This window comes from Cyanistes caeruleus, chromosome 8, assembly GCF_971803275.1.
Source record: "Cyanistes caeruleus chromosome 8, bCyaCae1.hap1.1, whole genome shotgun sequence".
Lineage (NCBI taxonomy): Eukaryota > Metazoa > Chordata > Aves > Passeriformes > Paridae > Cyanistes > Cyanistes caeruleus.
This window is the reverse complement of record NC_141708.1, coordinates 36,573,701-36,599,568: the sequence shown is the minus strand read 5'-3', so window position 1 is coordinate 36,599,568 and position 25,868 is coordinate 36,573,701. Positions and strand designations below refer to the sequence as shown.

Genomic DNA, 25,868 nt, shown 5'->3' with positions numbered 1-25,868 from the left:
TACAAAATTGGTACACATTATTGGAGCTTATTAAACATTTACAGTTGTTTAGCTGTCAGACCTTACAAGAATCCTAAATCCAGACCTGAATTGTGTTTTCTTCTCCCTGTGCCCCCTGGTTCTGCCACTTACAGAGGGCAGAAGAGATTTAGGGAATGTGGAGCTGTCCCCACTTATGGCAGCCCATGGCAATGCTGGTGGGAGGCAGCTCAGGAGGGACCTGCCACCAACACTGGGTCAAGGTGGTCATGGCTTTGTCCAGGCAGCTCTGAAACCCTCCTGGGAAGATCCTCTGCATTCCTGGGACTTTCTTTGTGGTGAAACACTTCCAGCCAGCAGGTTTGGGCACTGTCCTTGTACCCTGCAATGGTGTCTTCATTCTGTGCTCTTGTGTGGGTTGGAGAGGAACCACAATCCCTTCTGTGGGTGACCCTTCATCCAGCCAGAGCCTGCTGGCCTTGGGTCCTTCCTGATGCTCCCAAAAAGCAGGCTGGGGTCTGTTCAGAGCTGCCTCACCGGCAGATTTAGCTCATCAATTCAGTTCTTACTGATTTCCATCTAATTCCCTCCGGGACAGCCTATTCACCATCAACAGGCACAGCTTTAATGACTAAAGGAATTACATCATTATTACAATAAGAATCAGCTGAAACTGGGCCTGGCCAGGACAGGAACCACTTTACTTAGGACACATGAGGAGAGTCAAGTGCAGGGAAAAGCCAGAACTTTCCAGAAAGTCAAGCTTTGCGCATCAAAGGATGACCAGCAGCACTCAAGGGGCAGCAGGGATGTCCAGAGCCACAAAAAACCCTCCCAGAACATTGCGGCATCATCTGGAGTTGGAGAGGACCCACAAGAATCGTCCAAGTCCAAATCCTGCACAGCCCAAATCTACCGCCATTCCTCTAGGGAATGGGGTCACCTATGGAGCTGTGATTTGAAATGCTGAGGATGAGCCCTCAAATGGGACTGTGATGGTTTTCAAGAAGGGGAACGGCCTCTTCTTGTAGTGCCCGAAGTAGCGGAACCGGTAGAGGCCCGGCTCTGTGCCAGCCGGGATGTGCCACTCAATGGTCACATTGCTCTGGCCTTGGGATCCTTTGCTCCAGTAAAACCTGCAAAACAGGCCCAAAACTGCAGTCAGCAAGGAAATCCATGTTTTATTGGAGCTCACGACGTGCAATGAGATGAACACACTCCTGGTAAGTGCAGTTTAAGTCCTCCCTGTGCAGGGGCAGAGCTAAACCAAGAGGATGAATACCCACTTAAATCACAAACGAAGCCTAATTATTGAGCTCAGGACTTCTGGCACCCATTTCCACATCAAATTCCCATTTTCTTTTACAAACTCCTTGTGCAAAAGCCCTTCTGCTCAACCCCAGAACTCTACAGAGAATGTTCAGCCTCAAAACCCCCACACTTCATCTGGACACAGGGAATTTTTCAGCTGGCTCTGAGGGAGCCCATCTTGGGAAGCTGATGAAGATTCACCCACAGCTTTGAAAGGTGTCACCAGCCTTGCTGCTTTGTGGATGTTTTTCCTGAAGGCTGCCATCTCCACCCTTAACTTTTCTTTCTTCCAAACTTTCCAAAATTGCTGTCTGCTTATGCTGCACAGCACATCTGGACAGTTTTCCCTGTGAGTCTCTCCTCTTTTCTCTTTGGCATCTTACTCATCCCCACAGTGTGCCAGAGGGATGGATCTAGGCTAGGAGCAAGCTGGACCACAAACCTTCTGTACTTTCTGCCCTTCCTCCTCCCTTTCCCAAATTTACAAGCCTCCATTCCAGATTCTGGAGCCAAGGGGAACACCACTTTTGCCAAATTGCTCCCCCCAAATATGAGCTGATCCTCCCCTGGAGAGCATGGCCTGCAGGGCCAAGTCTAACCTGGGGCTGACAGCTCTGGAATGAGGTTAGACTGGAATGATTCCCTGGATTCTGTGGGGCAGGGAAATTTCTCAGGGCACCCACCTGGTGTCCCAGGAGGCGTCGTTCAGCACCGTGTGCCAGCTGTTGGAAATGCTGGAGTATCTCTCCACCGTCAGGAAGTTATGCTCAGTCTGGAATAAAAATACCAGAGTTTGGCAGACACTGAAGGTACAGGCACGTCCCCACCTTCTGTGGCACTTTAAACTGGATAGGGACTCTGCTTCCTCATGCTTTACTGGCAAATCTGGGAATTACTGGCAAAATTGCTATATTTTATTGCCAAAGCACAAATTTAAGCTGATAAATGATGCAAAGAACTTACCTGTAGGAAGAGAATGGGCAGTGACAATGTCCGTGCCAGGTGAGTGATGGAATGAATTAAGTGCTTTTCTAATTTCCTTTGTTTTGTTAAAATAAAGTAGCAGGGTGGTAGGATGGAAATTAGAGACCAGGTTTGCCCTGGATACCAATTTGGTCTAACACATAATAAGGTTCGGCTTTGATAATATAAAGAGTTCATGAACAGCCCAAATTCTCTTCTTTGCCCCAAAAGCTTTCTTCTGGTGGTGTGAATTCCCAAAGCACCCATCTTCCTCTGGTCTCCCAGCAATGAAAAAATCCTACCCAAATACCCATTAATCCCAAACACCCCAATTCCAGCATCATTCCATCCCATTTACCGCGTTCTCTGCAGAGTTCCTGGGGTTTGCACCCACAAAAGTCACTTCAGCAACTTCTCTCTGGGGAGGGGAAATTGAGGTTTGTGTTAAAGGCTGAGCAGCACATTAAGAGCATCCTTTGAAGAGGCCATTTGATGCATTTAGGGGGTGGGTTGTTTTTGTGGTGCTTGATTGTGCTTGGTTTGTTGTTGCTGTTGTTTTAAATTATTTATAATTTCACTTGTTGCAACAGCAGTGGACAATTTATGCTTTGTACTGCTGCTCTGGGCCTTGCCATTCCACTTGTCCACTTGATAAACTCCACCACTGCACATAAAAAAGGGAAGAAATAAGGGAGATTTTAAAGAATGCCTCCCTGCCTTACTGCAGGGAGTAAGGAGACAGCAGTCAGGTGAAAGCCCTTGCTCTGAACTGAAATCTTATCTAAATGCTGAGCATTAAAACCGGAACCATTTCTGACATTTTGATTTCATTTCATTCACATTCCACAGCAGAGGCATCAAAGGTGACCTGATTGCTGCTGGTAAAAAATCACTGTACGATATTTGCCTACTTTATCAACTGCTGTTTTGTTTTGAAGCAGAGGGGGAAATCTGCTTTGTGTTGAAAGAAGGGCTTTTATTTTCTCCTTTATTCACCCATTTTATTCCCATCCAGTACATGGAAATGCTCTGTCCCTGCCTTCTCAACCGTGCCCACCGGAGAGATGAAACCTGGTTGGTCTGAGGGCACCACAACTCACAGACTTGTGGAGTGAGGGGGAAGAATTTAAAGGCAATTTCTCAGTCAGGTTTTAGGGACTCCCCGAAGCCCTCACCTCTCGATACTCTTGTCTCACTTCTTCCAGCACATCCCCAAAGTTTTTATTGGCCGGCGCGTTCTCGGCGCTGAGCAAAGGCAGCAGGGTCAGACTGGTTACGTTGAAAAGTGGGGGCTCTGGACCGGGGGGCAGCTCCTGAGTGGCATTCTGGGAGAGGGAAGATGTGCTCCTTAAACATCCACATGGACAGCCAGGGTTCCCTGAGGAGCCACAGCACTGCTCCGGCTCTGCCTCCCAGCCTCCGCTTGCACAGATTGTAGGAATAATAAAGTGAGCGTGAAACCAAAGCAGAGGATCTCCATCTGTGCTCTGCCTGCAGGAGCAATCCCTGCAGGACACCTGCTGCCCTGTAGCTGGCTTCTCCTAAATCCAGCCCCAGAATATGCCAGGATATTCCTGCCCACCACTCCTGCCCAGTGTCCCGGTGTTAATGGGCACCGCCAGGCACACCAAGAATGCAGCAGACTCTTTTCCTTTCGGTAGAAAAGCAGAAACTTCAGGCAGTGCTGAAAGGTTGGAGGTACTGATTTCCTACACTTTGAGCTGCAAAGCCCCCAGAATTTCTCAAGGGGTGGCAGACCCCCATTACAGGAATTATTTTCATACCATGTAGTGTTTCTCAGGGCGGATTCTGAAGAGAGATGGCAGCAGTCAGGTGGCCTCAGTGAGGACCAGCCACCACCCCTGACAGGATTTAGATGTCCCCAGCAGCCTGTGGCATGTAGGAAGTGCTGCTTACCAGAGCAATAGCCTTGGCCAGGCCCCTGTACAGCTGGATGTAAGCAGAAAGGGTGTGTGGCCCATAAATAGTCGAGGCAGCCTCGTATCTTTGAACCTGGAAAGGACAAATTTGGGAGAGGAGGGTTGGGAAGGCTCCTGAATGGTTTGTACATCCCATCCCACCCAGCTCAAGATCAGCAGTGGGGTCATTTACTCCCTTTCTGATAAGGAGACAGCCCCAACAATTCACCAAAGTATTTCTGCTGCGATTTCAGGTTACTCCTCATTCTCCAACCTGTTGCAAACAGGGAGGGCCTGTTTGTTCTTCCAGTTAGCACAGTTTTTATCCTCTTTGCTCTCCCAATTATCACCCTTTTTTAGAAAAGATTTTAAAAAAGACATTTTTAAAAGAAATATTTTACCCTCTTTTAAAGGCTTCTGATGCAACTTGCCTCCCCCTCCAACTTTTTTGGGGTGGGATTCTTCCAACCCCAGTTCTTCCAACCTTCCCTCCCAATTCTCCCTGCCTGTTTTTGTGGCTAAGGAAAAGAACTCCAAACACACATCATTTCACATGAATTATTAGCCTGTGGGGCCAAAGGCTGAGCTCAGTTAGACAGATTCAATCCCCAGTTTTAACATTTACCTGGTATTCCTCGTAGGTGGTGATGTAGTGGGTGTAGACATTGCACAAACCTGCAATTACAACGTTCATCTTTGGTGTCCCATGGGAATCAAATTCCTAAGGAAGGAAATAAAACCTTTACCTTGAAACATCTGCTTCATGCACAACTGTACTGTTGTCATTATTACTGTTGTTGTTTTTATTACTATTATTATATCAATATTATATATATAAAGCTATATTATATATATAATATAAAATATTATTAATGTTATGGTAGTTGGCAGCACATTATTATTATTATTATTATTATTATTATTATTATTATTATTATTATTATTATTATTATCCAGGACAGAATACAAAGTTATATGGGAAGGGGGGCTGGATGCTCAGGAATGCAAACCTACAAGTGCAATTTGCCTTTTTTAAGGTCTCATATTCACTCCCCAAAGAAAAAGGGGACAAATGACCTCACATTCTAGTAAATCTAGGGGTTTTTTTGGAAGCTGATCTATGGCTGATTAGGACTGTATACTCCTAAAAAATCAGGGATATAAGTGTGAGAAAGGCCCAGTGAACTGTGGAAACAGCATCTGGGATTGGGATTTTATTAAAGCTGCAGCCAGGATGTGTCAATCAAATGGGAAAAAAATACTTTTGCCTTTTTTTTTTTTCTTTTTCTTTTTTTTTTTCCACTTGTTCTCATGTTGCAAAATCCTGGTAGGGATTAAGGAGCTGAACGTCTCTATCCCAGAGCCAAACTCCTGCTGGCATCAGTTCTGTCTGGATCCCTGTGGAATTGGCTTAATGGATTGAAACCTGATCAGTTGGTGTTTTGGGGAGGATATTCATTTCTCCTGCCTGTCAGGAAGCAGATGGAAAATCTTTCTGAAGAAAATGGGAGACGGAAACATCTGTGGGACACGAGTCCCATGAGCCCAGCTGGGAGGAGAGGAGGGCAAAACCAGGAGGCTCAGGAGAAGAGAAGTCCCAGATGTGCTGTGCTCTGGGGAAAACCCAGGAACTCACACTCTTAACAGCTTCCCGCAGCCTGCGTCCAGACATGGTCCTGGGGCATGGAGGGAACAAAGTTAGGCTCCAGAATCATGGAATCCCAGGATCACTGAGGCTGGAAAATCCCTCCCAGCCCATGGAGTCCAAGCCGTGCCTCATCCCCACCCTGTCCCCAGCCCAGAGCACTGAGTGCCACGTCCAGCCCTTCCCTGGACACCTCCAGGCATGGGCACTCCAAAGCTCCCTGGGCAGCCCCTGCCAAGGCCTGAGCTCCCTTGCCATGGAGAAATTCCTCCTGGTGTCCAAGCTGAGCCTCCCCTGGCACAGCTTGAGGCCGTTTCCCCTTGTCCTGTCCCTGTTCCCTGGCAGCACAGCCCGACCCCCCTGGATTTGGGGAGAGCAGGGATCTAAAGCAGGAATTGCTGGCTGGACTTGCAGCACCCACCAGAAATTCCCACAGCAGCTCCAGCATTTCCCAACATCCCTTAAAACCTCTATGCACAAGTTCAACCAAAACACCTCAAAGCATTTCACACCCATCACCATAGCTAGGGAGGGACTGGAGGCACCCCAGGGCAGGGTAGAAATAAAGACACTAGAGATAAATCATTATCCCATTTAAATGTGCATCATTGCACCACCATCAGTCAGTGCAATTCATCATTATGACATTTGTGGTGCCAAAACCAGAATCTAAGTTAGCAAATTCCTTTGTTTTCCTTGAAACTGCATTTTGTCACAACCAAAATGATTCAGGAAGCCTGTGTGCATCTCAATTATTCTCGGGGTGAGTCTGGGGACAATTTTGAGCCTACCCCCCTTACTACCAGCAGGCAGAACTGTTCCAAGAGGCTTGAACAAAATCTTGGCTGCAATAAATAGAGCAAGACCCAAGGAATACCCACGTGAACTCCCCGGGAACAGCAAGGATTGCCAGGGATCCGATGGCAACGATCTGCACGTCCACAATGTCCGGGTGCCAGGGGTGGGGCCAAGTCATCTAAGGGGGGTGAAAAAGTGCAGACAAATACTCTGGTTTAGTGGGGAAAAAAAAATAGCTGAGGTGTTTTACTTCCTACAGTCCTCAATCAGGCAGATAAATGTATTTTGTGAATTTATTTTTAAATTAATTTATTTGTGAAACACGTGAGAAGGTGTTTTACCTTCGTGTGATGTCTGACCAAAAAAGGCATGTAAGGCACAGGTAAATACTACGGGTAAGGCAAAAAATCCCCTAAATAAAGTGTTGCCAGAGGGGCAGATTTAGGCAAAGTGGGTAAAGAAGGTCAGGGTAGCACCTATAGACCTCTCACCTGCATGGAAAAAGGGTAGAATTGGGATTGATGAGGAGATGAAAAATCACACTCCAACAAGCCTAAAAAGGGCTTTTTTTCTGAGGAGCAATCGCTGGGGGCAAAACGTGAATGACAAGAGCTTGTGAAGCACATCAGAAGCAGGAGGCCTGTCAGAGTATCCCTAAAATGTGCTAAAGCCATAGGAATAAAGTGTAATTTACTCTCAGTAACACCATCCTGCGTGGAGGAGGAGGCTGGGAGGAGCTGGGGCCTCTTCTGAGGAGAGCTGAGGTGAGGAGCTGATTGAACACAGAGTGACAGCAGGGAAGTTTTTAAGGCAGCTGGTGAAAGGAATAAGAATGAATTTCCTTATCCAGACAGTCCAAGTGCTCTGAAGAGCCCTGGACAGGATCCCTCTGCTCGGCAGCAGCGCATTTGCCTCAGTGCCAAGGGAGCGTGGGACAAGGGGCAGCGATTTCCATTTAGAGCTGTCTAGCAGGATTTGGGGAGAGCTCAGAAACACCAAGCCATGCCCTGGGCATGGGGATGGGCTGGGCTCAATGGAGCAGCAACTCTGCAGAGCCCATGCAGCCTGTGCTCCCTCCTTGTTCCTCACCAGACATCACAGACATTGCCTGTAGCTCCCCAACAAAGCCCTGAGGGATTGGGGTCTGTGATCCCAGCACGGTGATCCCTGCACTCCCCATGGGAGTTTCCTTACCTCCCCTGTGCTGAAGAGGATGGGCTTGGGTTTGTGGCAGGCTTTGGTTTCGTTCGACGGCTCTCCCAGCAGCTGGTCCCGGATTTGGTCCCAGAACGGGTCCCCTTCTACTGCACCTTGAGGGGGAAACATCTTTTAACAGCGTTCCTCAGCTGCCCCAGCAGCTCCCAGACTCCCTGCTCACGGGGCTGGGACATTTCTCAGTGGGCACTGACCACCTCCCTCTCCTGGGGTGCTTTGCAGAGCTCCAGCCCAGCTCAGCTCCTGGCAGCCTTCAGGTAATGGGAACAAATGAGCAGGGGAATCCCAAACCAGCTCTTAATTCCCCTATTCCCCATCCCCTTGCTCTCCTTCCTCCAGGGCATGGCCATACCTTTTCCAGAATGGACACGGACAAACCTGTGAGGGGTTTCCCCCCACCTGCCCAGAAACCATTCCTTTGGATGCTGTGAAGTGACTCCAGGGGTTCCTGTCTCCCTGGGGAATGCCAACCCCTCCCTGGCCACGCAAAGCCGCATTGGGATCTGCCCCAGATTACCTTGGGTGAAGTTGAAAGCCCCCACTCCGTCAATAGTCCCTGCAGCAAAGCTGTGCCCCAGGGCTGGCTTACAGGTTTTAACCTAAATCAGAAGGGGAGAAGGAAGGGAATAAGAGAGAAAACCCGTTTCCCTCCCTGTGGCAGCTGCTGCTGCGGGAGCAGGGCGTTTCCTGGCGCTCTCACCGTGTGTGTGGCGTTGAGCTCCACGGACACGTTGCTCATGTTCACCCACTGGTGGGCTGAGCTCAGGGGCCCTGTCACCTCCTGGGAGGCTTTTTCATACAGCTCCTAAGGGACACACGAGGTGGAAAAACATCCTTGAAGGACAAGTGGTCAGGAACCCAGCTCTGCTGAGGGGCAGCCATATGGATCATTTCCTCCTTCCACCTTCCCGGGGCCTCTTCCAGGCACTGTACTTCCAAAATCCCTTTGTTTCTGTCACCCTGCCTCTACACCCTGCATGCCCCAAGCCCTGCAAGCCCTCCCTGTCTCAGAGAGGGAGGACATTTCTCTTTTACACCTAAACCTGCCCCTACTTCAGCAGGATGGCATCTTCCATCTCCTGGTTGCCGCCTCTTGGCATTTCTCACATCTTAGACCAAGCAGAAAAAATGTCATCCGTGAGAAAGAAGCGCTTTGCCCTACTCAGTGCCTTAGATAATAAATACTCTGCCATGTGTTTACTGCACCCCTGACAGCTGAAGGTATTTACTACACACACTCAGCCCTTCAGGGAATGGTTTTCCGGCCTCAGGTTGGCCCGTGGGAAGGGTTGCCAGAAGTTACACAGGTTTAATGACATTCCTGGAAGGAGTTGAGGGCACAGCCTTTGAAGGCCAGGAGTCTGAGGTGTTAAAGACAACAGCAGGGTTTTCTTTTCCCCTGTGTTTGATGCACACACCAGGACTCTCACACTGGGGACAGAGGCACGATCAGCCTGGAGTGACTTCAGGGCACAGCCTCTGAAACGGTGATTAAAGGAAAAGCCAGCACCAAGCCTCCTGCTCTTCCTCCTCTGCTGGACATGCTCCAGTTCCTACAAGCTGCTGTCCCTGAAGTGCTGCCAAAAGCGCTCCTTGCACTCACTGCTCTCACATCACACCAACAAATTCAGTCCAGGGAGGCTTTAGAGCCCCCAGGTGACAAAAGGGAGCCCTCAGGGCTGAGGAAATGCAGGGCCAAGCAGAGCAAGGGGAGCATCCTCTGTGGGGGTTCAAGCCACACATTTTACCCCACATTTATGTCAGTTTGGGAATGTGATGGCAAATTGGCCCACAAGTGGTGTGTGGTGGTGTCTCTGAGCTCTTCCAGGAGGATTTTTCCAGTCATGATGCCTTTGAGATGAATGGGAGGGAGAAGGAAGAGGATAAGAGGGGACATCCTCATTATATCCCAGTGAGGAATAGTGAGATCAAAAACCCCAAAGCAACATTTTTAAATGACAGCACCTGCAATGATGTATCTAAAAAAAGGTATGTGCTGTCCAGTCTAAATTCAGGTTTCTAATCAGATGTGTTACACCTGAGGAAATGTTTCCCCACCATTAAGATTTCCTACACTGTCCTAAGCCTAACAAATTCCAGAAAGCACACTCAGAAAGCAGAATATGCCTTACCTTTGCTTTCAAGTAGATATTTTGCCCTATAATCCTGGTGCTCTCAAACATATCATTCCCGGGCCCCTTGGCCATGCACATGGCTGCCTGTTGGGAAATTTGGTGATCAGTGATTATGGAGAGCATCTGGCACTGCCAGGCTGTCAGACCCTGGGGACTGGGAACTGAGAGCTTCTTGCAGGCCACATCAAAATTAGGCACAGGGTTACTATACTCAAGGAAAAATCAGGGTGAACGACCAGAAAATCGGGGGTGAGGGGCAAAGCGCAGTTAATTCCTGGAAGCGGCGTCCAGGGCAGTCCAAGAAGAGGTGATTTTTTTACTTTTGGTGCCCTCTCCATGCAGAAGGTGCTGCAGAAGGTGGGACAGGTGGGTCACACTCACCCCTCCGACGGGACAGGTGCTCTGGGGGTTGTCACACGACTCGCCCGTGTTGGCGCAGAACGGGCCCCGCGTGTTGGGGGACACATCTCCCAGGTTGGATGAGGCAAAGGCGGCCACAAAAGAGCCCTGCCAAGGCCAGAGGAGCATTGCAGTGCCTTGCAGGGAAAGCTGCAAAGCCCACCTGAAGCTCTGGTTTATTCCCAGAGTCACTGGGAGCACTGGAATGGGTGGGGGAGAGGGTTTAGGCACATCCCAGGGGTAGGGCAGGAAGAGCAGGAGAGAACTGGATGCACACCATGCCATTTCAGGAAGAACTTCACACCACCTTGGTGTGCAGGCAGTGTTTCCTCCTCCCCCTCTTCCACCTCAGCCCTTCCCAGCATGTTCCTGGCTTCTCATGTTGCTGATCAGATGTTTATGGGTCATTGGAGCACCTTGCACAGGATTTTTTTTTCCCTTCCAGGCAATGACCATGACTCATTTACTGGGTGAGAACAATTGGAGCTAACTGCAGGGACACTCTCCTGGTTGTTCTAGGCTCGAGCACTTCCAGGGGCAACCACAACCTCCCCAGATTTTAATCAAAACAAATGTAATTCCTCAAGACTGAATAACTGCCACTGATTACTAGTTCGTAAAGTCAAGAATACACCTTCCTCTTTCCCTTCTGTAGAGGAAGAAAGGAAATAAAGCATTCACCTCAGTGCTTGTGTCTCTGTGCTTGCCCTCCCTGTCCCAGCCCTGTTTCACCCATTCCTTTGGGCACTCCCACCTCTCCGGGGAGCATCCCCCTGTTCTTCTCCTGCTCGAACAGGTAGGAGGCGTAGCCCACGTTGTCGCTGTTCACCAGGTGGTTGGAGTTGTTCATGCTCACCGGGTGCACGGCAAACCAGCTGGGTCACAAGGCACACACAGAAAATGCTCTGGTCACTCTGTGCAGCAGCTCAGACCTGCTCAGTCTCGTGTATGTGTGGGAATTTTCTTTGGGAGAATACACACGGAGACTCGTGGTGCTTAGGGCTGGATTAACAAGGACACAGGATTCCCATCCTCTCCCTTCCCAGCCAGGGGGGGCTCATGGCTGTAACAATCCAGGCCTTGAGGCCACAAGAATTTGTCACTGTCATTATCAGCGCCACCAAGCTCCTTCAGGCCTGACCTGACCCTTGCAGTAACCCAGAGAATTATATTTTGCAGGGATTTTTGTATTCAAAGGAACGAGGAGGAGTCAGTCATGTAAAAAAGGGGGAAGAAGGGAGCACTTTGGTTCTTACAAAAAAATAATGAGGGTATGGAGAGAAACCTGCTGCTCTGGTGGTCAGTACCTGATAAGGCCTAGCTCGGATCCATCCTCATCCACCATCTTCAGCACCACCATTTCTTTATCCGTGTTGGATGAATACCTGGATGGGAACAAAGCCAGGAAACCCCATCAGAGTCAGGGCCATGCTCTGCATCGCTCTGGCAGGTTAAATCCCCACTAGGCTGAGCCAGGATGTGAAAAGGTCATTGCAGGTACTGCCAGTGCAGAGTGAGGCCTTAGAGAGGCGTCTGAAACCAGCTGGGGAGGTGAGGGAAGAGCTCTGGCTGCCACTGTCCTCCAGCGCCGCTCCTCCAGGGAATGGGGATGACACAAATCCGTGCACCAAGGACCTCACTTTAATGCCCTCTCACCCTTTACTTGTTAAATAAAGCACAAGGTCACATCCTTCACCAATTCCTCATGCTTGGAGAGGGCAACTACAGCTTTCAAATCCTTTTCAAGCCGTGAATTTCTGCCTCCTGCCTGGGGAGATTTTACCTGTTCCGCTCAGACTGCGGGTTGGCGAGGTAGGAGAAAGGGCTCCGGTTGATCTGGCTGTTTTCTACTGTGCCTCTGTTTATAAAGAGCCTTCCTCTCTTCATGTTCTCATGGGCAATACCTATGCTCTGCAAAGCAGCAAGACAGGGGGTATCAACCTGTATGCCACATGGGAGGTTATCTGGGAAAACTCTTTCTTTCCCTCCCCAGCCCTTTCCTGGAATTTGGGGGTGCTTGTTTGTTTGAGATTTTTTTCTCTAAAATTCTAGAAAATTATGATGACATTTTTAAACTACCAGCAGCTGCCTCTGAAGAAAGGATGCAAAGCTTCTGCATTTTGAGCTGCTTTCACTGGCAAGCACAAGCCCCCCTCAAAGCGTGTTTCAGGCCGTGCCACATGGAGCTGCCACCCCAAACCCCAAAATGCTGAACTGGTGACACTGACCTTCACAATGCCGTTCACGATGGAGCTGAGGGCTGGCCTGACCAGCCCCTTGCTGGTGATCCAGAACAGGGTGTACTGGAAGTACCCCCCGGGCCCTGAGTGCGTGTGGGTGCCGCTGAGGATGACGTTGTCCTGCCGGTACAGCTGGCCGTACCTGCTCTGCAGCTGCTTCAGCACCTGAGAGGAAGGAGGTGCTCCTAAAAACCCCTTCTCGTGCCCAAAGGCTACGGAGATTTGGGCCCAGCTCTTGCAAAAACCTCAACCATCCATCCCCCTCCTCAGGCTTCTCTTCCTGCCTGGCACAACAAGGAGGTTGTAGCTGTGGGCTTGGCAAGAACTTCAAAATAGGAATATCTGGTGAAAGACCTTTAAATCCAACCTGAAGTGAATCCCAGATCATCCCAGGATGATCCACAGCTCTCCAGCACCTCCCTCCCTCCCTCCTCTGCTGCATTAGAGGCACCATGATAATGTATTTGTGATTCCTGGTAACTTTTCCACTAAGGGAAGAGTGAGCAAAGTCCAGCCTCATTTGCTGAGGGGTGCAAAGCTCTTCTCCAGCGGAGACACAGCATCCCCCCAAGGAAATCCCGAAGGAAGCAAGCCCCCAGCCCTTCCTTTGCAGCTCCTTACCTCCAGCCTCACTCTCTGGGACACCATTCCAATGTCAGCACTGACAAACACGACCCGCCTGGAGTTCTTGAGGTCTGCCACGATGAAGGCGCGGCTGTAGAGGCGCGAGAGGAGCCCCCCACCCACCTGGTCGGGGTTGGCATATCCCATCTGCAAGAGAGGAGCTCCATCAGAAATCCTGAGCTGGTTATGCCTCTGCGCTCGTTTTCCTGAGCGGATTTGCCCAGGGGTCAGAGGACTCATTCAACAGCTCCAAGCTGTGACTCCGTGTCACCCCGCAATTCCAACCATCATGGAATGCTTGGGCTTGGAAGGGGCCTTAAAGCCCAGCTCCTTCCAAGCCCCTGCCATGGGCAGGGACGCTTCCCGCCAGCCCACCTTGCTCCAAACCTCAAAGACATTTCAACTTAAGTTGGAAGGCGACACACATTTGGCAAGGCAGAGGCTCTAAACCAGGAATCCTGCCAGAAAACACTCTCAAAGGATGAAAAAGCAGTATTTCAGCAAGCCCATGAGGAATTCCCCCAACTCACCAGAGGCACTTGTGCCACAGGCCCCGTGCAGTCAGCTCTGCCAACACCCACCAAGTACTTTGCTGGTTCTGCTCTGTTGTTGGAATCTGTAGGAACAACAGCTGGCAGATCAGGGCACACGGGAGCGAGCAGAATCAGGGACAAAAGAGGCCAAAGAGCTCTGGCTGAGTGCTCTGAGTGGATTTCCAGTGGGCTGCCAATGTGCCCAGGCCGTGAAGAGCTCTGGGTGGAGCAGGAATGAGGAACCACCCGGGGAGCTCTCCAGAGGGGTCACTGGGCTGTGTCAGATGGGTGGTGATGCACGGCGAGGGGGAACAGCCCAGTGTTCCCAGTTAAACCCTCCAAGCCCACCAGTACCACGCAGGAGCCAGATCCAAGTGCTGTTTCCCAAAGACAATTCAGCTCAGCAGGGATAAGACAAAAGGGATGGCGTGTCAGGAGCTACCGGGAAAGGACTAGGGAAGAGAGATGTGCACATGCACTTGTGCTGGTGCCCTGATTCTCCCCCAAAAAAATATCACAGCAGAGCCAGCTGAAGCTCAGAGAAGGGAAAAGCAGTTCTGAGCAGTGATCTCCAGCCAAATGGTGAGGAAAGGTTATCCCAAAGGAGGTGGTGCCTCACCCCAGCCACCGGGAAGGTGCAGAAATCCTTCCAGGATGGACAAACCATGGAAGAAAAGTCATAGAGGGCTATCAAATCATAATCAATCAGAAAGGTTATCTGCATCTCAGGAGTTCCCAGAGCCACAAATCACTGCAGCCTGAGATAATACAGTGGGAAAATATGAAATATTTCTGTGTGCTTGCTCTGTTCCCACAGCTGCTGCTGCCCGAGGCAGGGCTTTGGGATCAGGGGATGCTCCGTCTTCCCAGCCTGGCCTTTCCTGGGCTGTCACTTGGAAGACAGAAGGGAAACACTCACACTGGCCACAGACTGATGCCATTTCTGTCATTTAAAATGACACCAGCCAACTGGGCCACCCCCTTAGAACTACCCTTCCTCCTCCTCCTCCTTCTCCTTGAGCTCTGACACAGAGGAGAATCACTTGTGCAAAACTCTGACGTGTTACAGCTTAAAAATATGAAGTTTTGAGTCCTAAATGTGAACTGCACCCAATTTGAGACCAAAATCTAGAAGGTCCCACTGCTGAGATGTTGAGTCCAGCTCCCGACACCCTCGTGCCCTGTGGGATGGGGTTGGAGGCATCAGTGGGCTGGGGTGGGGTTGTAAAACAAATCCTGGGAGCGAGGGGCTCTCAGGATCCTCTGCAGCGGGCAGAGAGAGGGAAGGGAGGATGGAAGGAAGGGATGGATGCTGGCAGCCAACCTCACCCCATCCCTGGAGCTGTGCATCCATGCCCAGAGCTGCTGCTGTGACGCCCCTGCTCCTGCTGCCGTGCCTGGGTGAAAGGACCACGTACAGGGGCAGTGGTGGCAGCTCAGCAGTGGCCTGGGGACCTCTACCTGTCCCCCTTTAATTTAAATCCTGCCCTGGGCACCCCACCAGGAGCAGAGGGCTTGGAGGGGCTGGGATTGCTCCACTTGCCATTGTTGTTCTTGATGAGGAAGTGCAGGACCAGGAGCACCACGGTCAGGGCGATCATCAGCACCAGGCACACGATCAGGATCACCTCCAGCCGGGAGAAGGAGCACCTGGACCTCTTTCCATGCATGGTGGGGGCACTGTGGGTGCAGAAAGGAGCCCGTGGGACATCCCAGTGAGGGGCACATCCCACCCAGAGCTCACACCCCACCCCCAGAGTGCTGTTTGTGTCCCCCACCCCAGTGTCAGAGATGGCAGCAGCACAGAGAAGGAAATGGAGATTTATTTTTCAGCTTAAGACAGCAAAAAAGTATTTCCTGCCGGCAGCAATCACTGTCTGACACCAGGCCTGACAGGAGCTGCAGGGAGAGCACCCAAACCCCCGACCCTTGTGTTTCCCAAGGCACTTTGCTCACCCTTCTGAAGAGATCTGGGAATAAACCCCACAATATTCCACCAGGTCCTGTGTTCTCTGAGTGGCTAAAGGAGACGTTGAAGCTCAGAGCACATCAGGAAATAATATTGTCACCACAATAAACATCAATTTAGGAATCTCCTCTTCAAGGTCCCTCCCAACCCATCCCAATCTGTGAGTCTGGGATTATTCTGTGATTAGAAAGGGAAGAATGAGGCAGAGCATCTGATTTTCCTGGCTCTGGTAAAGCTCCTGCCTCCAGGTTATTCCTCACAGGGAATGTGCCCTGGAACCAATGAACCCGCGGGAAGCAACTGCTGGAATGAGCACTCGTGGTCCTGAAAATGCTGCAGTGAGAAATCAGCATCTAAGTGGTCACTTAGACTTGCTCCAGGTGACCTCTCTTATCAGCTGCTTTCGCTACAGCACTCATGGTCAGGGCTGAACTTCACAGAGCAAATATTTTAGTGACAACAAATCAAATGTCACAGGTTTCCATCCTGCCCTCTTTATTCCCTGAGCGTGGCACTGGCTGCCAGGCACCGTCAGCTGTCCAGAGCTACCCCAGCACCAGCCCAAAACACATCAGCCTGGCACTTCTCATCATCCCTCTGACAAAACTGCCCCAAAGCCACTGGGAGATACAAACACCGATCCCACGGGATCCCAGGGGAATCTCCAGGGGGATTACCTGAGTTCCCAGCGGCTCCCAGCTCCAGACCTGCTCCAAGTTGGAAAGTTCAGCTGGAAAATTCTTGCTGAGTAACGCCGTGAGTCAAGCGTGGCACAAGATAAGGAGAAACCAATCAATAATTTGAATCCCACAAGGAGGTGATGGAAGGTTTTGCCCCCGTGTGTTTATGTGAAGCTGCAGACAGCACCTCCCTCTCCCAAAGTCATTTTTCCAGGACTCGGCTCTGGTGCCCGAGGAATTTGGGAATGGGATGTTTTTTCTTCTTCTGCCTCATCACAGCTTGTCCAGCCTGTGGAATGGTGGCTGCCTCCAGTCCTGATTCTCATGGAACTTCAGTGCTTAGGGTTTCCATGCTCTGCTAGAAGAACTTGGAAACACAATTTTAAGTGTAAAATACTTCTCATTAATGCATTTCTATTTGGCAAAAACTTTATGTGTTAAAAAGCAGCTTTTTTCAAGTCTCAGATAGGCCTGGATAAATCCTCCAGCTGCTCAAATACACTTTATCCAAAGGGTTTTGGCACTTTGCTCCTCCCCAAAATGCCAGGACCTCTTGCACCCTCAGATGTTGGTGCAGTGGGAAGATCCAACCAGCTGTGGCCCTTCCTCCCTCCAGCACTGTGGTGGGAATTAAGAGCTGGGAGCACCTCTGGCATTTTCCCTCCCCTCTCAGGAGGTTCAGCTTTTCATCACCTTTCCCGTGGCGCATCCCTGCTCCAAGGGTTAACATTCCAGGCAATGTCTGCGTCAGCGCCTCAAGGTCACGTTCAGCGCTGCCCTTTGGCTCCGTGATTTTTGGACTGGCTGGTGGGGAGAAACACGATTTACTGATACCTTATCTCCTGGCTGCAATTCCCAAGGAACCTGCTGGCCCTGGGAACAGCCTGCTGTGCCATGTGGGCTGGCAGATATTCCCGGACACCGCTGTGCTCCTGGGAATGTTCGGCTCCCAAAGGCCTCGGGGGGAACTGAAGAGGACACACAAAACCATGGAGTGGTTGCTCTGCTGGCATGGGAGAGCTGCTGGGCCCGGGATGAGGCAGGAACAGGTTGGGAAAGAGCTTTTCCTGCAGGTGATACACCTGCTGGAGCATCAGGAAAAGCTGAGAGATGGAGTTTTAAGGAATTGCTACAGTGACGGAGCGTCCTGCCAGCCTCACCCCACAAAATGAAAATAGCTGAGGGAAAGTGGCTCTGTAACCACACCTGTGGCTGGGGCTGGAGGAGGAAAAGGGAGACTGATGACAGCTCAAAACATTCCTTGGGGAGTATTTTAAGTTCTTTTCCTGTTGAGGTTTTGGGGACCCACAGCTCCCCATCTCCCCCAGGTGACGTGGCCCTGTCCAGGCCCAGAACTACAGAAGCAAGAAGGAGCTTTTTGGTGCAGAAAAGGCACTTTTGGGCTGCAAAGAACTCAGCTTAAGTGCTAAGGGCTTGGTAAATCCCTCTGAATGCCCCCCTGCATGTGGAAATGTGAGGAAGGTGAAAAGTTCCCACAGACCACCCTCCTTCCCAAGACCAGGAGTCCTCCAGCTTCTTCCCCGTGCCATTTTGTGCCAAATGAGTCTAAAGAAAGCAATGTTTTCTTTACAACCTTGATCCTCCTGAAAAAAAGCTCCTCCCCATCACTGCTACCACAGGACTGCGCTCTGTGACCTCCCCAGGCACATCCAGGGGCTGCAAACAGCACAGGCATTTCATCCTCAGCAGGAAAAGTGTTTAAACCCTCTTGGGGTTAATGGATCCACTGAAGGGATCAGGAAAAAGCTGACAGAAGGGAAACCACTCAACACAGATGGCCAAATGTGCATTTCCTTCTTCAGTGAACCTTGTGCTTCCAAATCATTAAGAAAAAGGATTCAAACTACCTCCACACAGGAAAAATAAAATAAATTAAGAAAATTTTGTTTGAAATATAAACCCATTAAGCATTTGCTTCCCTTTCCTCTCCTCATGTTTCAGTTCCTCATCCCTCCTGAGCTAGACCAGATCATTTCAGGGAAGTGGCCTTTTCCTACAGCACCCAGATTTCACTTTAAAACCAGCATTTCCTGGTGTCTTGGAGAGCTCCATTTCTGCAAACCATCCAAGCTGGGGCTGGGTAAAACTAAACTCTTCTCTTAAAATGCTCAGGCCACGATCTTCTCTGTAAACCTTCTGAAACAAAATTTTTTCTGATAGGCAATGAAGAGACTGAAAATCCCTATTTTGTTTTTTTTAAATTAGAAGGCCTGGAAGGATTCCTGAAACTGACTGCATCACAAGCCTTTTGCCCCCCTTGTTCTAGGGGGCAAAAATCCCTTTTTTCTTGAGAAGCCACAGTGGATGGTGGGCAATTCCCCAGTGTCACGGGCTCACTCATCCCTGCAGGACCCTTGAAACCTTGATTCCAAGAAACCTTGATTGCAGCCTGTTTGCTCAGCCCTGGCCAGGTCCTGAGCAGAAAATTGGAGCAATCATCATCTCAGCATCAGCAGGGGGCTTGCACAGAGCTGAGCTGCTCCCCAGAGCCTGAGATCCTGGGTGTGAGGGGCCCTCAGAGCTCTCTCAGCCCCCAGAGCCTTCACAGCAATGAAGAGGCCTCTTATATAACATTGTTTATTTAACAGAGAATGGCCAAAGTCCCTTTTGCTCGGGTTCAGGATGGCAGGGGATAAAGTGTTTGCACAGAGCTGTCAGCAAGAATCCTGCCAGGCTTTGGAAAGGGTGCTTTAGGCAGCACCACGTGGATTTTCTTCCCCACCTTCCCTGGTCAAAACACACACCCCTACTCCAAGCAGCAGCTGGAAGTGGGATCCCTTCTTTCTGGTGGCAAACAGTGACCCTCCTGCTGGAAAAAACAGCTGGGAGCATGCTGGGTGTCGGAGTCAGAGGCACAGGAGATGTGCCCTTGTCTATGATACCTGGCTCTGACATCCAAGAAATTTCACACAACGCCATGGAGACAGATGTTAAACAGAAAAACTGGGAGTGGGAGTGTGTGAGAGAGTTCCCTTAAGTCACTAGGTGAGAAAGTTAGAGTTCAGAGTTTAAGCTCTTCTGAAAAATAAGAGACAAGATGGAGGACTTAGGGTGTTGTCCCTTTCTCCTTCTTCTTCCTTCTTCATCTTCTTCTTCTGGGGATTTTTGGGAAATAATGAGTGATTGGATAGAGAATGACACAGTGCGGCACACAGGTGTCGGGTCATTGGGTCACTAAGAAAAATAATTTACTTGGCATTTGTTAATTGGATAAATAGACATTTAAAAGACCATGAAGAAGTTCTTCCTTAGCCATTTTGCACCTATCTTAGTGAATGTAGCTCCTTGTACCCTGTATATATGTAATATAGATACGAGAAGAATAAACAGCCAAGTCTGAACACGAGAAGACAGCCTCTGTCTCATCACTCTCAGTCCTAAAGAAAAAAACCCAGTTACCAGTGTTGCACCCTGACACGTGGGGAGTTTAGGAAGGGCAGGTTGAATGGAAAAGAAGCAAAATCGGAGCAATTGCAGTTTCTGAACTCAAAATCCTGCACAGGTCACTGAGTGACAGCTGAACTGAAGGGATACCTTGCAAACATAATTCAAATGTTGTCCTGGGGTGCCTGGCCTTTCCTTCCCCACCCTCCCTTGCCTTGCTTCAAGAGCAACAACTCTCCTGCCCTTCTGGACAACCAAGCCATGGTGACTTTTTGCTGCTAATAATTTATGTCCAGACATATGAACACCCCAAAATTCCCCAGGTGATGTGCCTTAAATCTGTCCAGGGGTTAAAGCTCCACCACAAATAGAGAATATTTTGCCATCCCTCACCAGAAGCAGCCCCAGGGGCAGGGCACTTCCCTGGGATATGGGAGAGTCCAGGGAAGCGTCACTCCCAAGACGAGCCAAGCAGCAGAGCTAAAAAGCTCTGGCACAAAACTGGGAAAACCTCAAGACCCAAAAACAGCGATGCAGAGTTGGGCAGATCCAAATTCAATCCCACTGGGGGTTTTTGGGGGGAAAAAAAGGTCAGAAAATGAACAAGGTTGGCTGCTCTGTGCGAGCAGGGGCCGAGCTGCTGCTGCTGCTGCTGCTGCAATCCAAGTTAAGGGAGCCCTGTCTGCTCTCAAACCTTGCAATCCCTGCTCCTTCCATCATCATGGAATCACAGAACATCCTGATCCACAGGGATCCATCAAAATCCAACTCCTGGTCCTGCAGAGTCCCAGTAATCCCATAATGTGCCTAAGAGTGATGTCCAAACATTTATTTATTTAAACAGGGAACACGCAAAGGGTGTCATGCCCAAACCCTGGTGCTCACCAGCATTCCCTGCCCAACCTGCAGCACACATGGACAGCCAGGGGCAGGAGAGGCATGGAGAGGATGGAAAAAGAAACCACAGATCCTTCTGGCAAATATTTGTGGCCAACAGCGATGAGTTGCACGGGAGAAGTTGCCAAAACAGGAACGTGTGGCTTATCTTCGGCCAGTGCTCTGATCCGCTGGCACCAGGAAGAGAATGAGCACCAAGCTGTGTCCTGAGGAAAAGCAGGAGGGGGAAGCTGGTGGGATTGCCCTTTCCAGAGAACAGAAAAGCAAAGGGAGCCCTTGCTTGGCTCGTGCTCCTCAAACTCATCCCACCCCTGCATTTTGTGGGTTTCAAACCTTCCCCACGTGGCAGTGCTGAAGGCTGTAACCAGATGGATCTCAGCAGCATCAGTTCCCACCCTCCTGGCAAAGATCCCTGTTTGCCCAGGTCTTCCTCCACCTTGAACCGTCCTTTCCCAGCCTTTTCTGGTACAAACCCCTCTTACCCATTTCAGTCTCCTGGCACCTGCACTGGACTGCCCAGGTTTGCCTCTCCACACCCTAACCTGGCTCTGCCTGTCCTCTAAAGATACCCTGAACACTCAGCTGGAGGCCACAGAGGATGGTTTCACTGGCACGGCGTGGAGAGATCCACGAGTTCTGTTGGATTGGGGCAGCACAACGCTGGATTCCAGCTTTTCCAGACTTGTAATTTGCTGTGTTCAGCTCCCTGATGGGCACCAAGCAAGGAGGAGCAGCAGGAGCTGGGAGGGAAAGGCAACAACACACTGGTGCCCAGGGCAAGGGAATCACTTAGGTGGTGGTTCAGCCTCTAACTGGGACAAGATTGTCCCTGGAAGTCACCCAAGGATCTCAGCCCAGGAACACAAAGCTCACAAGCCAAGTGTGGTGTCCAGTGATGATCCCTGGCTGCATTCCCCAGAAAGCAGAGCCCGAGGGATGGATCTTACCTGAGGTTTGAGGGGAATGCAGTGGGAAATGTGGGATTCTGGCCACCTGCACAATGCTGAAGCTCACCCTGACCCAGAGCCACATCCATCCCACCCAGCAGGAGCTGCCAGGTGGACACTCCTCGGGAAGGAGGAGTACAAAGCAGCACAAGCTCCACAGCCTGGACCGAGCCAGTGCTCAGCAGTTCTGTCCCAAATCCATCCTTGGGCCCCCTCCTCCAGAGCCAGCAGCAAGGCCACTCCCGAGCCCCCTGTCCCACATTCCCCGGCTCCCTTCCCGAGGCAGCAGCACGCCCTGCCCGAGCACGGCCCCGCCGTGGCACAGATGGCACCGTGTGGAGCCAGAGCCATGCAGTAAGTCAGACACCACAAGGCAGGATTCAGCAGATTCCATTTAATGTCATGTGCATATATATCCATACATTTACTTATGTCAATGGTTCGGATGTGCGTGATGCCAGGTCTTGAAAAATCTACTCCTCGGGTTACGTCTGGGAGCCTGAACTCTCTCAAAAATCAGCTCAAAAATCAGCTGGGGTGGGGTTGGGCCGTTTTAAAAACTGACTTTGAGCCCCAAAAGTTTCCAAAGGAAAGCCGTGAATTGAAGGCAGAGCAGAGCCCTAAATTCCCACCCAGCCCTGCAAATGCTGTCGCAAAGGGCTTGGCCAAGGAACCCCTCCCCAGCTCCCTCCCTCCCTCCCAGGGAGACAGAACTGATAAGAAACCAGTTCAGCATCCCAAGCAACAGCGAGGCAGAGCAGCAGAAACAACACCCCACCAGCCCTCCAGTTTTGGCCAAGGCTGAGGAACAGGGCAGAGAGGCGGAGATAAATCATCCCCCAAAAAAAAAAGAAGGAAGAAATGACACTTTCACCACCACGGACGCACAGAAATTGGCTTCTCTTCTCTTTTTTTTCTGGTGTCCAGGGGCCAGGACTGGCAGCTCCTGGGGGAAGGGATGCCCCCCTGCCCTGTGCTGCATCCCAGCAGTTGCAGGGTAGATTTTTCAAGGCCTGGAGATGGCTCCCAGGAAGGCTCCTCCCGCCCGCTCGGCATCGATTGCATAGCTTTTATTTCAGATAAGGCACTGTTTTGCCCAACAGCAATTCCACATCATTGCAGTTTCCGTACAGTCCACATCGGATGGCCTACAGTGCAATAACATCAACTTAAAGGCAAGGTTTGGAAGAATAAACCCAGCTTTAAATTTCAACTGAATATTAAAAAGATAAAGGAAACTACATTTTTCAAAAGCCTTTTTTATTTTCCTTCACCATTGTTGTTTTACAATACAAATATCACCTTGTGAATACACAAAAAAACCTACAGAAGATAACTCTGCTTCACGTAAAATACAGAATGGATATATATATATATATATTTATATATATATTTTTCTCTTCTTCACTCTTTTTTTTTTTTTATAAAAACTATTTTTGTTCTGCACATTGGCAAGTTTAGGATAGGAGACTTCCCCAAACATACAGTATGTATGGTAGGAGTGAAAACTTAGAATTACATGCAGTTTCTGCACAAATATTTTAAAGAAATAGATTATCTTTGTTGTTTTTCAACAACACTTTGATAAGGGGATGGAGAAACCATTCATAGTTCACTCAGTGATCATTTGTAAAATTCTTAAAAAACAGGAATTCATGGCTGTTTTGCTTTTTAAAATCCAGCTACCAAGTAGACAATAAAGTGATTTTAGCTTGACCTGCCCACAATGTGTGAGCAAGGTCGGACCCTTTTTATTTGGTGGGGTGGGAGGTTTTTCCCTACACGTGGCAATTTCAACATTATAAGCAAATTTCCAGTTTAATTTAGCTATAAATGCAAAAATTAGTAATTATACAGTATATATAATTCTGCTTTCATGGAATACTTTATTTTAAATAAAAACATTTAAGACTGCCTACTGACCATACAATCAAGACAAGAAAGGCACTAGAAACATAGACAAATCTCTCTCTCTCCCAAGAAGCATTTTGTTTAAATTTTTTAACTCTCTATTCTCTGACATGTAAAAATCTTTTTAAATTTAATTTTTTTTTCATACACATTTTGAAAAATAAAGTTAGGAAATACTTAGAAAATCACTTTAATTTTTTTTTCATCTTTTTTTTTGTTTTTTTGTGTTTTGTTGGTTTTTTTTTTGTTTTTTTCTGTTTGGTTTTTTTTTTTTTTTGCACTTTTTTGACACAGTCAGTCACTGCAGATTCTACAAAATCAGGATTTACCAAACCTTTCTGTGTCTATCATCTTATTCGTAGCACGGTGCAACAGGTAGAAAGATTTCTTGATTTCACCCAAGGCAGATATTTAGAAACCTTCATATAGTCATTTGCTAGAAAATGGCTTACAGCCCAATCTTTGGGGCAAGAGATATGAAAAGTATGTTTTCCCAAGAAAATAATATGCTTTGTTCCCAGACGTGACTGGAAAGACCAGAACTTATGATATAAAAGCTTTTCATCTATGTTGTCGCATCATATACAAAGGAACATGGTGATGGGCAAATGCAAATCCCAACTCTATCAACAAGAAATGTATAACAGTGCATGATCAGTTAAATTCTCTTTATTGTTGTCCAACGCAGATCCTTTGGAGAGAAAAAAAGATCACAGTGCTTACCAGGTAACTGAATAGGTCAGGTCCAGGGAGCTGCTAAAGAAAGGGTTAGGGAGCGGTGGATTTTTGTTTATGGCATCTTCTCTTGGAGTTGTGAGCACTTGGGACAGGTCCTTTCGGGGCTGAGGTGACACTGTTACGTGTCGCTCACCAGGCGGCTGTACTTGACCTGCCGGCCCCGCGCCAGCGCCGGACACCGCAGGGGCCAGTGGTAGGAGCGAGGTACAATTCCTTGGACATTCTTCTCAAAGTACTGGAAGGGCTTGTACCACCAGACCCTTGCAAGGAGGTTTGTTTGGGAAGCTTCTTTTAGCACCTGCAGGGAGGCAAGGACAAAAAGATGAGCACTGAAGGGTGGGTCCTTTATGCGCGTGACTTCACGCGGTGGTGTCCTGCTCCCAAAATCTCACCTCCCAAACGGATCCCAGCCTCCCTGCACACACCAAACGTTGCTCACCCCTGCCTACAGCACCTCAGTTGTTTGATGGGCCCACAGAAAAGGAATGAGTGGCCCAAAGACTCGTGTCTGCTGTCCCTTGGGTATGAAAACACCATCCCCCAAAGCACGGTTGTTCCATAGGTGCCTCTGAAATTCCATGAAGCTCAGGAATCGCTCTGGGGCCTGGCTGTGTGCCTGTGGAGCCATGAGCAGGGCACATCCCATCCCACCTGGACGAAGTCAGAACCCTGCCCTGCCCTCCACACACTCCCAGACTGCTCCTATTGCTTCTCTCAGCCATGATCAAGCCCCTGCTCACAGGCACAGGGAGTGGGCAGGCCCTGAGGGAATTACCCAGCCCGTGCTGCCTGTTTGCCATGCCAGAGCCAGGGATCCCTGTGCCCACCCATCCAAAGGGAATGCACAAGCACAGGGAATGCACAAGCACAGGGCTTGTACACTGAGCTTAACCTCCATGTCAACCTCACGTGTCTAATTCTGTTGCTTTCAATTTTAAGGCCAGGCACAAGCCCCAGCATGAGGCAGGAGAGAGCAGCACAGCAATGTGTACTCAGGGATGGATCCAAGGACTGGCATTTCCCAACATCAGGGCAGCAGTGGTGAGCCACCACCTGAGGCACATCAGGCAGCAGAACAGGAATGTTTCCACACCAAGGGCTCTGCTGAAGCAAGTCCTCAGCAGGACTTGGGGCACTCCTGACTCCAGCACTTCCAGCTTGGAAGTACCACTGTTCTGAGAGCCCAGGAGCTGAGCCAAAGCATGGAATCCTCTGGGGCTGTGTGACAAGAGCTGCAGAGTGTGGGCTCAGACTCCAGTGGAACACAGTGCCTCCCAACCTGACTGAACATCAAAGGGCACCTTATTTGCAATTAGACATTTGGCTAGAAATGTACCACAAGGCTTGGCTGTGGTGAACAGCTTCAGGCAGCACCAAACCAGTGGAAAAACGAGGTGGGAGCTACAAGGCCTTCAGGGGACTAGAGCCAGATGACCTTTAAGGTCCCTTCCAGCTCAGGTCATTCCATGATGATCCTGTGACAGGATCTACAAAGCTGCACTGTCACAATATAAACTCATCTTCTGCCACAGTAGGAAGTCTTTATAAACATAATTAACA

General features: G+C 49.6%; 2 protein-coding genes across 15 annotated transcripts in view; both read right to left on the bottom strand.

Annotated features, from left to right (window-relative positions):
* ASAH2 (N-acylsphingosine amidohydrolase 2) lies at positions 1-17,128 on the bottom strand. 2 transcript variants are annotated; one of them, XM_023930343.2, is made up of 22 exons: positions 16,408-17,076; positions 15,718-15,781; positions 15,305-15,441; positions 13,759-13,844; positions 13,226-13,375; positions 12,593-12,769; positions 12,148-12,275; positions 11,672-11,749; positions 11,119-11,239; positions 10,347-10,472; positions 9,963-10,049; positions 8,531-8,635; positions 8,348-8,429; positions 7,810-7,925; positions 6,699-6,793; positions 5,809-5,848; positions 4,798-4,893; positions 4,171-4,266; positions 3,429-3,578; positions 2,612-2,671; positions 1,974-2,062; positions 1-1,115 (listed from the first exon to the last, which is right to left on the bottom strand). In XM_023930343.2, exons 3-22 carry the CDS (start codon positions 15,429-15,431, stop codon positions 923-925), a joined length of 2,202 nt encoding a protein of 733 aa, XP_023786111.1. In that variant the 5' UTR covers positions 15,432-15,441; positions 15,718-15,781; positions 16,408-17,076; the 3' UTR covers positions 1-922. The 2 variants fall into 2 exon arrangements, with proteins under 2 accessions (XP_023786111.1, XP_023786112.1); XM_023930344.2 differs by lacking the exon at positions 15,718-15,781 and having other exon boundaries at positions 16,408-17,128.
* Positions 17,129-22,038: 4,910 nt separating this feature from the next.
* SGMS1 (sphingomyelin synthase 1) overlaps positions 22,039-25,868 on the bottom strand; it is an 87,706-nt gene continuing 83,876 nt past the window's right edge. For 10 of the 13 annotated variants that reach the window (XM_086900022.1, XM_086900018.1, XM_086900021.1 and 7 more), the window contains one exon: positions 24,224-24,606. In XM_086900022.1, coding sequence (XP_086756148.1) covers positions 24,427-24,606 — 180 coding nt within the window. In that variant the 3' untranslated portion in view covers positions 24,224-24,426. Of the gene's footprint in view, positions 22,808-24,223; positions 24,607-25,868 lie in introns of those variants that run through there. The other 3 variants (XR_015289913.1, XR_015289914.1, XR_015289915.1) reach the window with 1 other exon arrangement.

Excerpts from the sequence above, each read along its gene's own strand:
- ASAH2 (XM_023930344.2), bottom strand. The coding sequence starts at position 15,431 with ATGCATGGAAAGAGGTCCAGGTGCTCCTTCTCCCGGCTGGAGGTGATC. Across the intron at positions 12,770-13,225 it reads CCCAGAGAGTGAGGCTGGAG|GTGCTGAAGCAGCTGCAGAG; the intron begins GTAAGGAGCTGC and ends CCTTCCTCTCAG. Across the intron at positions 8,636-9,962 it reads ATATCTACTTGAAAGCAAAG|GAGCTGTATGAAAAAGCCTC; the intron begins GTAAGGCATATT and ends TGTGTCCCTTAG.